General features: G+C 50.1%; 1 protein-coding gene across 3 annotated transcripts in view; it reads right to left on the bottom strand.

The window, feature by feature from the left end:
* LOC119660878 (fibulin-1) overlaps positions 1-14,752 on the bottom strand; it is a 37,977-nt gene continuing 23,225 nt past the window's right edge. For all 3 annotated transcript variants that reach the window (XM_038069792.1, XM_038069790.1, XM_038069791.1), the window contains 7 exons: positions 14,562-14,690; positions 14,363-14,503; positions 13,747-14,190; positions 1,459-1,596; positions 747-1,389; positions 445-675; positions 1-373 (listed from right to left, as the gene is read on the bottom strand). In XM_038069792.1, coding sequence (XP_037925720.1) covers positions 211-373; positions 445-675; positions 747-1,389; positions 1,459-1,596; positions 13,747-14,190; positions 14,363-14,503; positions 14,562-14,690 — 1,889 coding nt within the window. In that variant the 3' untranslated portion in view covers positions 1-210. The remainder of the gene's footprint in view (positions 374-444; positions 676-746; positions 1,390-1,458; positions 1,597-13,746; positions 14,191-14,362; positions 14,504-14,561; positions 14,691-14,752) is intronic.

Below are 14,752 nucleotides of genomic sequence, written 5' to 3'. Positions count from 1 at the left end.
ATACAAACAAGTATGCTTTCATTTATTACATGGCTTGCGTTCATATACCTTCGGCTTAAACATAACAAAACTAGAAGCTATTTTACATTTTAGAATATAAAGAGGCAAAACTATGTTTGCAACAAACAGAAAATGGAAAAAAAAAACATAAACTGGCGGAAGTGAAGCTCCTCCGTTCATAGAGGTAAGTTAGTTGAAACACAATCAACTTTAGAAAGTGTATTGAGAAACAATTATAATAATTTTGGAAACTGATTTCCCATGCGGTCGTCCGTTCATGAAGACACTGGTCACGAGTTCCAGCTCGATATCTTGTGGTCCCTCAAGACTACGCATTAGACTCAACTCAATTGAGTTCCGCTGTCGCGATGTTCTGCAACCAAAGTTAAAACCATCAGTTAATGGGGGTCGTAATTAAAAAGGAAGGAATGACATTCTACTTACGAAAAATGTTGCATTGTTGCTTTCTCAACATTTGGGGGTGCCTGCAGTTTTGCTATTTTGAAATCGAAATCGATGCTGTCATAGAACTGACTGCCCTTCAGTGTGAACAAGACGCGTCCTTGCGGTGGGACCATCATTTTTGAGACAAGAGTGATGAAATTGTAGGAGTAATGGGAAGGCTTAAGGAAGCAGTCGTCACCCTCACAGTAGTTTGATATCCGTTTGCATCGGCTGTAAGGGAAGGTAGGTGCTGGACGTTATGATATGTCGGTTGTAGGGAAATACTCCGTTTGACTACTTACTTTTTCTGATTGGGGTCGATCATGTACCCGTATGGGCATGGGATGACTGTACATCGAAAACTGCCTTTCGTATTGGTGCATATTTCATTGTGACCATTACAAGTGCTAGGTATGTCGCACTCGTCAATGTCGCGGCAAGAGTTCTTATCTAGACCTAGCTCATATCCTTCCGGGCACGAACATTCGTACGAGCCTGGTATGTTATTACAGTATCCCATGCATAGGTTGTAGGATTTGTGGATCTCACATTCGTTGATGTCCAGGCATGTTCGGTTATCAGGACTTAACTCGTATCCTGCATTACAAGCACATCTGTAGGATCCCCAGAAATTTATACACTTCTGCTGGCATAATCCGGAAATTTCTTTGCACTCATCTACGTCGAGGCATGATTTATCAGCATCTGGCTGCTTGCGGAAGCCTGGCTTGCATTCACATCTGTAAGATCCGATAGTGTTTACGCAATATGAGTTGGCCGGACAAACTGAATCACGTTGATATTCGCATTCATTGATATCCTCGCAACGTTTCTGCGGGTTCAACATGTGCCCGGTTGGGCAAGAGCAGATGTAGCCACCCACGCGATTCTTGCATATCTCGTCGGGACCGCAGTTGTGTTCGCCTGTTTCGCACTCATCGATATCTTTAAAGAAAGGTATATCATAATATAATAGTAAACAATCTGTGATGGTGCCATGCAATCTTTACTTACCAACGCAGCGGGATCCATCGGGGGTGGATTTATAGCCTCCTGAACACAACAATAGATTTTGGCAACGATAGGATCCATTGGTATTGATGCAGCGCTGGTGGGACCCGCATATGTGAGGTATTTTACATTCGTCTATATCTGAGAATTTAAAATATCTTAGTATATTAGCATAGCATAAAGTAGTTTTGCGGTAGTTTTTAATTTCAAACCAATTTTGATAGTTGAAAGCTATCCAGCTTCACTCATTGGGGATAACCCCCCACCAATAAGGGGTGATAGCAACCATATATGGGAAAGAGGACCAGAAAAATCACCGAAATGAACTCTGCAGTCAACAACCGTCAAAACCAGATGAAAATAAATCCATCATCATCAACGGCGCGACAACCGGTATCCGGTCCTAGGCCTGCCTTAATAAGGAACTCCAGACCCCCGGTTTTGCGCCGAGCTCCACAAATTCGATATCCCTAAAAGCTGTCTAGCGTCCTGGCCTACGCCATCGCTCCATCTTAGACAGGGTCTGCCTCGTCTTCTTCTTCTACCATAGATATTGCCCTTATCGACTTTCCAGGCTGGATCATCCTCATCCATACGGATTAACTGACCCACCCACCGTAACCTATTGAGCCGAACTTTATCCACCACCTGGCGATCATGGTATCGCTAATAGATTTCGTCGTTATGTAGGCTACGGAATCGTCCATCCTCACGGGGCCAAAAATTCTTCGGAGGATTCTTCTTTCCAACGCGGCCAAGAATTCCTAGCTTTTCTTGCTAAGAACTCAAGTCTCCGAGGAATAACATGAGGACTGACAAGATCATTGTCTTGTAGAGTAAGAGCTTTGACCCTATGGTGAGACGTTTCGAGCGAAACAGTTTTTGTAAGCTGAAATAGGCTCTGTTGGCTGCCAACAACCGTGCACGGATTTCATCGTAATAACTGTTATCGGTTGTGATTTTCGACACTAGATAGGAGATGCAGCCCAAGATCTCGCGCCGCCTGCTCGATCTGGATGAAGATAGACTGTACATCTCGGGTTGTTCTTATTTGGTTACGAAACTCGCATGATTGGGTATCCCCGTATCCTAGACCGTTGTTGATGTTGAATGGTCTCGAGAGTGATCCTGCTCCTTTTAGCTTGGCCTCGCACATTTGTCACCCTAGTGAGTCTTATCAATTTCGTCGGGATACCGAATTCTCTCATGGCCGTGTACAGTTTTACCCTGGTTAAAGTCGTGAACAGGGGAAAAAGCGGAAAGAGGACGACGTGCCTGAAGGAGACTTTATCGAAGTAGTCTCCAAGGCCCAAAACAAGAAGGCGAAAAAGGATAAAAAGAAACAACGAACTCCGTCGCCAGAGACACGTCTGTCCAAAAACAAGGAGGCTGCCAACCCAAAGCCAGTAGCGGAAAAAACGAGGAAACAAAGAAGGACTAAACCGTCGGCTCTGCTCATTAAGCCGACGGAACGCAAGACATTTGCGGAAGTCCTTAGTGTAATCCGCTACAGGATGAAACCCGAGGAGAACGGAGCAGAGGTGTCTTCGATACGGAAAACGAGGAGTGGTGGAGTTCTCGTCGAACTGGGCCCAAAGACGACCAGCAAGAGCACGTTCTGCGAAGCGGTCAAGGGGCTATTGGGGGAGAAGGCTCTTGTTTCCAGCCTAGAACCCATGTGCTCTCTAGAAATACGGGATCTTGACTGCCTCACAGAAAAGGTCGAAGTAGAGGAGGCGATAAAGTCTGAATATCCAGAAGTAATCAATGCCCGGATAGGTATCACCTCTGTAAATGCTCTATGCCAAAAACTCGCCGTGGTGTAACTCCCCGAGCAATATGCGAGGAAACTCCTTAGCAGCGGGAAAATCAAAATTGGATGGGTAGTATGCAGGGTGCCAGTGCGGATAGTCCTCACCAAGTGCTACAGGTGTCTGGACTATGGACACACGTCAGCAGCTTGCAAGGGTCCGGACAGGAGGACAGCATGCCGGAGATGCGGCCAAGCGGGTCATCAAGCGAAGACTTGCAAGGAAAGCGAGAGTTGTGTTCTCTGCAGGGATCGTGGCGCGTCTGGCGAAAGCGTCGCACACACTGCGGACTCGGGACGGTGTCCGATCTTCAGGGCGGAATTGGAGAGGGCTAGGGTGCGAACGCCATGATCCGCATTTTGCAAATTAACATGCACCGGAGTGCAACCGCTCACCAGTTGCTAGCACAGTTCGCTGAGGAAGTAAATGCTGATCTAGTGCTGATTAGCGAGCAATACCGAAACAAGGACCCGTCCTCATGGTATCTCGACTTATCGGGCACCGCTGCCATCTGGGTTCGGGACGACGTTCGACTTCGTGTTCTTGCCGAAGGCCGGGGGACGGATTTGTCTGAATCCGGTGTTTAGGGATAACGTTTTTTAGCGTTTACCTGACGCCGAATGAGTCGATTCCGGACTTTCAGCGCCGGCTTGATGCTCTGGAGGACGCCGTTTCGAGCACGGAGGGACGAATCCTGGTTGGCGGTGATTTTAATGCCAGGGCTCTTGAATGGGGCATGCCTCAATCAGACTCCAGAGGGAAACGGATTCTGGAAATGGCGGCGAGAACCGGGCTCGTAATTTTAAACACCAGATCCACGCCAATGTTTCGGCGCCCAGGTTGTGACGGGTGGCGAGTCCTAGAAGACTTCTCGGCAAGTGATCATCAGTACATTGCGTTCGAAGTGTTTGACGCTACTTGCCGGCGAGCACCAACACGACGTTCCCCCTGCGTGTGGAATGTCGCAAAGGTGAACATCGGAAGGTTCGTCGAAGCTCTTGGAGCAGGTAGGGCCGCGCGGGGGGGGGGGGCACTCCGGGGGGTGGTGGTGTCGCAGCTGACACCGTCGTAAATTCAGTAATGAATCTGATAACGACGGCGTGTGAGGCTTCCATGCCCCGGAGAGGCCCCAGGCGCGACAAGCCTTCTATGTACTGGTGGACGGCGGAAATTGCCGACCTACGGAAGGAGTGTCATAAGCTCCGCCGTTTGGCACAACGTTTGTACGCCAACGAGGAGGCATGTGCCATAAAGGTACAATAGAGATCAGCAAAAAGGAGACTCCGCAGCGCTATAAATAAAAGCAAAGCTCGCGGCTGGCAAAATCTTGTTAATGAGGTGAATGATGACCCGTGGGGACTTGGCTATAAGCTTGTCACTCGGAAAATCGGGGCTCTGCGGAAGCCCTGCATATTGAGCACCGACCAGATGGACCGCATTGTGCGGGCATTGTTCCCCAGACACCCTGTACGGGTTGATGTAAACAGTGCGGAAAGCGTCGTGGATTGCCCCCTTTTCACAATGGGAGAACTCGAAGAAGCGGTTCTCACTATGAAAAACAAGAAGGCGCCAGGTCCTGATGGCATCCCGGGGGAAGTTTACAAACTGGTGTTCCGCCAACGGCCAGAATTGCTGCTCGAAGCGTTCAACGCATGCTTGAAGGAGGGCATTTTTCCTTGTCGCTGGAAAGTGGCCAGACTCGCGTTGATCAGTAAGGGTAAAGGAGACCCGGAGCTCCCGTCTGTATACCGACCGCTGTGTATGCTTGACACGGCCGGAAAAGTGCTCGAGAAGCTCATCAGGGGTAGACTCGCTGAAGTGATCCGTGCTGCCGGGGACTTATCCGCAAGGCAGTTCGGGTTTAAAACAGGGAAATCTACAGTGGATGCTGTTATGGAGGTCGTAGATGCGTTTAATCGAGCCGGGGCACACAGCCGCCGATCTCGACGGATAGTGCTCCTCATAACGCTTGATGTCAGAAATGCCTTCAATTCCGTAAGATGGACAGATATGCTAGGCACACTAGAGAACTCCTTTCACGTGCCAAGCTATCTCTTGCGGATATTGAGGGATTATCTGAAAGACCGCTCCCTGTTCTATGAGACGCTGGAGGATGGAAATCACGTCGGGAGTAGCGCAGGGATTCATCCTAGGGCCGGACCTCTGGAACGCTTCCTACGATAGTCTGCTGAGACTCGATATGCCTGAAGAGTCGCGCCTGGTCGGTTATGCAGACGACGTTGCGGCATTTGTTGCCGGACGCACTGTTGAACAGGCGCAAAGCAGACTTGGCATATTGATGCGACGGGTAAGCGGATGGATGACTGCTCACGGTTTCAACCATGCGCTGGAAAAAACCGAAGTATTCATCCTGACCAGAAGGAGAATCCCGACCTTGCGTCCCATATCGATCGGCGGTATCTAACTGTGCTCTAGTGTTTGATAGAGCAGAGAGCGGTTCTTCAGATAGTCCCTCAATATCCGTAAGAGATAGTTCGACACGTGGAAAGTATTGTCTAGGGTGCATAGAATGTCTTTGCGTTTCTGACGTCAAGCGTTACGAGGAGCACAACCCGTCGAGTACGGCGGCTATGTGCCTTTGCTCGTCGAACGGCATCCATGACTTGCATGACAGGATCAACTTTCCCTGCTTTAAAACCGAACTACCGGGGAGATGAATCTCCGACAGCGCGTATCGCTTCAGCGAGTCTACTTCTGATGGGCTTTTCGAGCACTTTCCTAGCAGTATCAAGTACACATATTGGGCCGTATGAAGACGGCAACCGGCATTCCCTTTTGCTGATCAGCGCAAGCCTCGCCACCTTCCAACGAGCAGGGAAAGTGGTGCAAGTGTTGAATGCGCCGAGCAGTCGGTCTGGCCGGTGTTGGAATACCAGTTTGTATACCTCTGCTGGAATACCATCGGGTCCTGGCGCCTTCTTGTTTTTCATAGAGAGGACTGCCTGTTCCAACTCTTTTATAGAGAAAAGTGGACAGTCCTCTGCGCTCTCCGCGCCGACGTTATCATCCCATACGGGGTGCGCAGGGAATAATGCCCGTACAATGCGGTCCATCTGCTCTATCTTAAAAAAACAGGGTTTCCGCAGAGCCCCGATTTTTCGGGTTACCAGTTTGTAGCCGAGTCCCCACGGGTCCTCATTCACCTGGTCGACCAAATCCTGCTAGCAGCGAGCTTTGCTCTTGTTTATTTGGCTGCGAAGTCTCCTTTTGGCTGATTTGTACTCCGTCATTATGGTACATGCCTCATCCCGGTCGCTTAGACACTCCTTCCGGAGCTCTGCAATTTCCACTGTACACGAATACATAGAAGTTTTGCCACGTCTCGATGTCCTCCTGGGCTCCGCAAGCCGTCGTTATCAGGTTCATAACTGAATTTACGATAGTGTCGGCTGCAGCGCCACCGCCCCCAGGAATACCCTCAAGTGCGGCCCCACATCTTCCAAGAGTTTCGACAAACCTCCCGGTGTTCACTTTCGCGACATTCCATGCAGAGAAAGAGCGCCGGGGTGGCGCAAACCGAGAGTTTGTGTCCAAGACTTAGAAGGCAATGTATTGATGGTCGGTTGCCGAGAAGTCCTCCAGAACTCGCCATTCGTCCACCAGCGACACCAGTGTTTCCGACGCGAAGTTTACGTCTGGAATGCTTCCCTCGCAGCCCGAGCGCCGGAACGTTGGGGTGGATCCGGTGTTTAGAACTATCAGTCGTATTCCCGCCGCGCTTTCCAGTATCCGTTTCCCTCTGGAGTCTGTGTGAGGCATACCCGACCAGGATCCGCCTATCTGTGCCTAAGATAGCGTCCCCCATAGCGTCAAGCCTGCGTCGAAGAAGAACCCTAAGGAAAGTGCCGTCCCGAACCCAGATGGCAGCGGCACCTGGTATGTCAGGGTGCCATGAAACTGGGTTCTTGTTTTGGTACTGCTCACTGATGAGTATTAAATCAGCTTTGGTCTCCGCAGCGAACTGCGCTAGCAGCTCGTGAGCAGTTGCACTCCGGTGCTTATTGATTTATAGGATGCGAATCATGTTGACCGCATCCTAGCTCTTTCAAATTCTACTCTGAAAACTGAACACCGCCTCGAGCCCACAGTGTGCGCAATCTTCTCATCAGTCCCGCCACGGTCCCTGCATAGGATGCAGCTTTCCTTTTCATTGCAGGTGTTCGCTTTATGGCCTGCCTGGCCGCATTTACGGCATATTGCCTCTTTTGTCAGGTCCCCGACAGATTGCAGATGTCTTCTGTAACATTTGGTTGGGGCGGCCCGGATTCGTATCCTACACACTACCCAACCAATTCTTATTTTCCCGCTTCAGGACTGTCGCAGATTATGCAGCATTTGTCATTTCTGGAATGATACCCATTGATATCTTGGCAGATGAGATGGCGAACATATACAATGCGAAGCCAATCTCTCCCTCATCGTAGACGAAAAAGGCTGAGAGGGAGAGATCCATAAATAGATGGCAACAGCGTTGGGAACGCTCGGGAAAGGGTCGGTGGACTCACAGGCTCATACTAGCCATCAAGGAATGGTTGGAGAGACGGCGCGGTGAGATTAATTATAATCTCATCCAGTTTCTCACGGGGTACGAAGGACATCACCAATTTTAAATTGGAGACTTGACCCGATTGTCTAAATTGCGAAGGAGTCCCAGCGGACCCAAACCGTATATTCTTCCACTGTCCGAAATTTGTGGAAGAAAGGAGAAATCTAGAGGAGACTCTAGGAGAGGTGCTGTTCCCAGAAAATCTAGTGCTGAAAATGGTAGCACAACAAGAGAACTGGGATGCGGTCAACTCCATGATCGCATCAATCCAAAATGAATTGCGAAAGACAGAGGCGAGGAGAAAAGCGTGGTCACGTACGTCGTGTATGGAAGAAAGGTGACTAAGCTAGAGTGAGCTGACCCCGCCCCGTGATGTAATACCTCCGGTAGGAACTTTAGTATGTTCCCCACTTCCAGAAGTTTCAGCTTTGCATCTGGTATTAAGTGTTCTCCCAGATGTATTGACCTAGCAGAAGAAGAATGAAGTTACGGTGCAGGGCTTCGGAAACGCAGTGCCAGCGGTTTTTGGGAGTGAGCATGCGGGCTCCCGGCCGTCGATATCCAACGACCGCAGTGCCTCAGTAGTGGGAACCTCGGCTACTGTGGCATCTAATGTTACAAGCGTACGGGAGGAACTTGAACTGGCTCCAGTGATGGATCCGTTCAGAAGGAGCTCGATTTTTCGCAGATCCCCTCCCACACGGGCACAAGCCCCCACGATCGCTACCCCCAGTGGGAAGCGTATAGCGGGAGTCTTCGATGAGGAAGAATCACTGACGCCGATTTACCCGAGCGATGTTTTGGGCAATGATCAGTCTGGAGCTGCCTTTACTGCCCTCGGTAAAAAGATCATGGAGCTGTGTGAGTTTATAAAGGAGCGCAGGAACATTCACCAAAATATAAGGGCCATGATAAGAGGCATCCGTTTGACGTACGGCAAGGCAACTCAAGTAACGCCGGTTCAAAACACAAAAGGGGAGAAACCGGGGAAGAGGCTGCGCGAGAAGCTGAATGACTCAACAGGCCAGCAAACGCCGAAAAGAAAAAAGGACTCAACTCCCAAAAAGGCGGAGTTCATGAAAAGTACGTCTGAGGCTGCCAGTGAAAATACTGCAGTGGCTACCTCGAGAAAAGGGATCGAACCTTCATAGGCGGATGCGGAAGCTTGGAGGAAGGTAGAACCGCGGAAAAGAAATTATTGGAGGAAGATTAGACCGGAGGTGATTTTCATTTCCAAACGGGGCGAAGGGTCATACGCCGACATTCTCAGAAAAGTGAAGGCAGACCCCGAACTCACCAATTTAGGAGACAACGTCAGCCGTATTAGACGGTCGCAGAAGGGAGATCTTATGTTGGAACTTAAGAAATCCAAGGATGTAACCGCGGACAAATTCTTAAGCCAAATCGGGAAGACTTTAGGGCAGGAAGCCGACATAAGAGCGAGCAGACCGGAGATCACTATAATCTGCAAAGATATAGATGAAATCACGACGAAGGAGGAGGTTCGCGAAGCGTTGGAGAAACAGTTCGATCTTGCCGGACTACAAGAGTCAGTGGTGAAAACGCTAAGGAAAGCCTATGGGGGAACACAAACCGCCATCATCAGCCTCCCAGTGGAGAACGCACTCAAACTGTTGGCAGCAGGGAGAGTGAGAATAGGCTGGGTTATGTGTCGCCTTAGGGAACAGGTGGCGTTAAAACGGTGCTTTAGATGCCTTGGCTTTGGTCACATTACGAAGTCATGCACTAACCCAAATGACAGGTCAAAGCAATGCAGGAGATGCGGAGTGGAAGGCCATTTTAGCAAGGACTGCGGAGCTGACCCAAATTGTCTACTGTGCAAAGGAAAGTAGGGTGTGGACCATCGGCACATTGCGGGCAGCAGCAGGTGCCCGGAATACAGGAGAGCCCTTAGCACAAATCGCAGATGAGGTTGATACAAATCAACCTCAACCACTGCGAGGCGGCGCAGGATCTACTCGCGCAAACCATCCGCGAGAAAAACATCGATGTGGCCATACTAAGTGAACCATACCGAAACCGCGGTGATAGCGTTAGGGTCAAAGACCAAACGGGCCAAGCAGCGCTGTGGACTTCTGGAGAACAAGACTTCCAGGAAATAATGGAGCACCCGGAGGAGGGCTTCATCAGAGCGAAGGTGAAGGGCATCCACATCTACAGCTGCTATGCTCCACCCAGCGCTACACTCGTCGAGTATGAGCGGATGCTTGCTGCTCTTGTTTTGGATGCAAGAGGACGTTGGCCGATCATAATAGGAGGCGATTTCAATGCGTGGGCTCTTGAATGGGGCAGCCGGATAACTAATGTGAGGGGACGTGTTCTCCTCGAAGCATTCGCGGAGCTGGACGTGGTACTGGCGAATGTTGGGTCTTCGTGCACTTTCCGGGGAAGGGGCCTGGGGTCTATAGTGGACCTGACATACGTGAGTGCCACTTTAGCCAGTAGAATCGCTTGGCATGTCAGTGAGGACTATACTCACAGCGACCACCAGGCAATCTGCATAGAGATCAAGGGCGGATCGAGCTCGAAAAAGAGTTTTCGCAGAATGCCGGGTGGTATGCTTGGCTGGACAGTGAAAGCTTTCGAGGGGGACACGTTTTCCGCGGTGCTCAAATCCGACATGTCCCTGAATGGTACGGCTGGAGAGAAAGCCGCCCAGATCACTCGATGGGTGACGGAAGCATGCGATGCTACTATGCCCAGAAAGCGGTTGCTCCTCAGTAGGCAACCCAACTACTGGTGGAGCAACGAAATCGCAAGTTTGCGAGCCGTATGTTTTCGGGCAAGGAGGCTTTGCCAGAGGCTCAGGGGAAAACCCGGTGGCGACGGTCGAGAGGAGGTACACAAGCAATTGCGTGGCCGCCTAAAGGAAGCCATTCGGAGGAGCAAAAAGAACTGCTTCAAACAGCTGTGTGACCATGCCGACATAAACCCTTGGGGCGAGGCTTACAGAGTGGTGATGAAAAGGTTGCGGAAGTCACCCCAGGTGACCTGTCCGTGCCTCCTGAAATAGATTGTTACCACTCTGTTCCCTCACCACGAAAATAGGGGAAGGCAAATTTTTGTCCAGCTAAATGACGGCATAATACCGCCTGTAACTGTGGAGGAGCTGCGGGAAATATGTGGTAGGTTCGGTGACAACAAGGCCCCAGGTTTGGATGGCATCCCCAACCGAGCTTTGAAACGGGCAGTGAAGACTAGGCCTGAACTTTTCGCCAACACCTTCGAGGCGTGCCTAAAAGAAGGAATATTCCCTGCCCAGTGGAAAATGCAAAAGTTGGTGTTGCTTCCGAAGCCTGGCAAGCCACCTGGAAACCCAGCGTCGCATCGTCCTATCTGTCTGTTCGATACAATGGGGAAGATGATGGAGAGAGTCATCTACAACAGACTCCTGCCCATCGTCGAAGCCAGCAATGGTTTGTCGGAACGCCAGTTTGGTTTCCGACGCGCCCACTCTACGGTGGAGGCAATTGGCATGGTGGTAAACCTGGCAAAAGGTGCACTGATTTCTGGTGGCTGCTGTGTCGTGGTGGCGTTGGATGTCAAACACGCATTCAACTCGGCCAACTGGTATAGAATTAAAGGGGCGTTGGCTGACATAGGTGTCCCCGGATACTTAGCGAATTTGGTGGAAAACTACCTCTCAGAGAGGACTCTCTGGTACGGGACGGATGAGGGCCCTAAAGAGTACATTGTCACAGCCGGGGTACCACAAGGATCGGTACTTGGTCCCCTGTTGTGGAATATCATGTATAATGGGGTGCTTGCTCTTCCCGTCCCAGAGGGGACTACGATTGTCGGCTTTACTGATGACGTAGCTGTGGTTGTTGCAGCAAAATACCCAGAAGATGTGGAGGTTCACGCGACGGAAACAGTGAGAGCGGTAGAGTCCTGGCTAGAAAAGGGCGGGCTGACCTTGGCGGACGCGAAAACGGAAGCGGTCTTAATAACGAAACGTAGGAAAAATGACACTGTAAAAGTGGAGGTCGGTGGACATACGGTCGTATCAAAGCCGGCTATCAAATACCTGGGGGTAATAATTGACACCAAATTGAGTTTTAGGGAACACCTAGAGTATGCATTCCAAAAGGCAACCAGTGCCACCACGGCACTTGCAAAAATGTTGCCAAATATTGGTGGACCGAAACATTGCCGCAGGTTGGTGCTAGCCAGAGTGGTGCGCTCCATCCTGCTCTACTCGTCGCCTGTGTGGGCAGAGGCGCTTGCAAACTCTCAGAGGCGGAAGCAGCTGAACTCGGTTTACCGGCGGATGGCTCTGAGGGTTTGCAGTGCTTTTAGAACCACATCAGATGAGGCAGTATTGGTGGTGGCAGGCATGATCCCGGTTGACATTCTGGCCAAAGAAATGAGTGTCCTGTACAATGCAAGACATATGGAGGGGCATGCACAGCGTAGAAATGCGGCAAGGTCAGAGTCGCATGATCTCTGGCAACGCAGATGAACGAGTCTACGAAAGGTCGGTGGACGCACAGGCTCATTCCCAACATTAGGGTGTGGCTTGAGCGAAAACATGGGGAGACCAACTACCACATTACCCAGTTCCTCACGGTACACGGTGGTTGCTACAGGCAATATCTGAACCGCTTTGGGTTGGATGATTCTCCGAATTGTCCCAGATGCGATGGTATACCGGAGGATCCAGAACATGTGATGTTTCGCTGCCCACGATTTGCGATGGAGAGAAGGAGCTTAAACCAGGTGCTGGGCAGGAGCGGGACCCCGGAGAGCTTGGTTACTGAGACGCTGGAATCCGAGGAGAAATGGCTTGCGGTTGGCTCCGCAATCATCCAAATGCAGGAGGAGTTGCTGAAAGAACAAAGAAGGAGGAAAGCTGCAAATAGGAGAAGGATGAGTGTCTAAGAGCAAATCTACCCCGCGATGTAATACCTCAATGGTGGTCCCGCGGGGCTGGGGGTGGTTTTTAGTGGGTGTGAATCCCACACGCGCCCGCTGTAGTCGCCGTCCGAACGGCGGAGCTGCGGCGGACGTATCTTTCTAAGATTTTCTACCTCCAAAGATGCCTCGACCTACTTTACACAAGTGCTGGACACTGTCCCAGAAGGTGTATAAAGGTTTCGTCATACTCCTCACAAAACCTGCAGGCTGTGTCCGTAGATATCCCTAGTTTCTCTAGGTGATAGTGTAACCGACAGTGACCAGTGAGAATTCCCACTATGATTCGGAGGTTCTTTTTGGTGAGGTTTAAGCAATCTTTTGTGCGTATGGGTTTGTATCCCCCAATAAGCATCATGGACTGCTCCATCCCTGGTAGATCCGCCCAGAATAGTTCCCTCAACCGTTCATCTTCATTTCATAGATTCAAAGCCATGAAACCGTTTCCGATTCCACAGAAGGGTTCTGGCCCGTGTAAAGACGTCCATGATCCCTTCTTGGCTAGTTCGTCCGCTGCCTCGTTGCCTTCCAACCCAGCATGGCCGGGAACCCAAAGTATCCAGATCTTGTTGGACGAGCCGAGTGTATTCAGTCTCTCAAGGCGTTCCCATACCAGTTTAGAGTTCACCTGGTTGCACCTAAATGTCTTGATGGCTGGTTGGCTACCGGTGAGAATAGCTATGTTCTGCCCCCTGTAGTTCCTTTGCAGATTAAAGGAGGCACATTTGTCTGTGGCGTATATTTCCGCCTGGAATATGCTAGTGTACCTGCCCATTGGCGGAAAGTACATTTTCCTTGGACCAATGACACCGGCACCCACTCCCTTGCCTGTGAGGGATCCGTCAGTGTACCAAGTAATCAGTTGCTGGTTTAAGTCGTATGTCGGAGCCACGCTCTCCCAGTTTGTCTTGTTAGCGCAAAGCTTCTGTTCTGTTTGGTTAGGTCTGAAATGCCAAAAAAAAAAATAAAAGTACTCACCCACACAGGCGCCAAGATGGTTTCTTCTGAAGCCAATGGTACAATCTGGTAAATCAAATGTATTGTAATGTCGATAATCCGAGCTGATACTGCTAATGCCCTGAGAGTCAGGCCGGTAAGGAGCTTGCTGGTGAGGTACATATCCGTGATTCGGATTAGAAGGATATGGTTTTGTGTCTCCTGTGCCCCATCGGGCGTACGGTAAAGGAGATAGTGTTGCTGATCCGGAGAGGGTACTTATTGGTGGCGAAAGTTGTTGTTTTGCAGGTGGCGGGGGCGGAGGGGTGGTTGTAGTACTGGTAGTCGTTGTTGTTGTTGTTGTAGTGGTGGTGGTAGTTGTACTGGTCGTTGGTCGTATTCTATCGCATCGGAATGATCCTTTCGTATTGCGGCATTTGTATCCAGCTGGACAGTCATGCCTTCCCAGCTCGCATTCGTCATCGTCTGGGAAAGGAAAAAATGGGAATCAGTTCTGAAAACATGTCCTTCATATCATGGATATAACAGCTATGGAGGATAATAGTCTAAACGTCGAACAGATACGTGTCCAACATGGCAGTATCATTAACGATCTTTCTGATGAGTGGAATGTCTCTATCCTTTGATTTCCATTTACCATCGCATTCCCCGGTTTCAGCATTCAGCACGTATCCTGTTCCACAACTCTGCAACCTGATGCAAGTGTAAGATCCTATGGTATTATCACATCGCTGTGTGGGCAAGCAGTTATGATTATTTATTTGACACTCGTTGATATCTAGAACGAATGAGACGAGGTTTAGCTTTTAGGAATGTGGGCGGCTAAGGTTCCTTACCAATGCAAGCGTTAGTTCTTGAATCCATTTTGTAGCCAACTTTACACTCGCAGCGATATCCTCCCAGCATATTTTTGCAATTTTGGTTGCTGTCGCAGGCATCTTTGTTGATGAGGCATTCATCAATGTCTGTAGTGGGAAAAACAGTGAGCATAACGGAGGACTTTGGCTAAAAGATACGGGAGGTGTGT

This window comes from Hermetia illucens, chromosome 7 (assembly GCF_905115235.1).
Source record: "Hermetia illucens chromosome 7, iHerIll2.2.curated.20191125, whole genome shotgun sequence".
NCBI classification, from domain to species: Eukaryota; Metazoa; Arthropoda; class Insecta; order Diptera; family Stratiomyidae; genus Hermetia; species Hermetia illucens.
The sequence above is the reverse complement of the archived record's forward strand: the minus strand, read 5'-3'. Positions and strand labels throughout refer to the sequence as shown.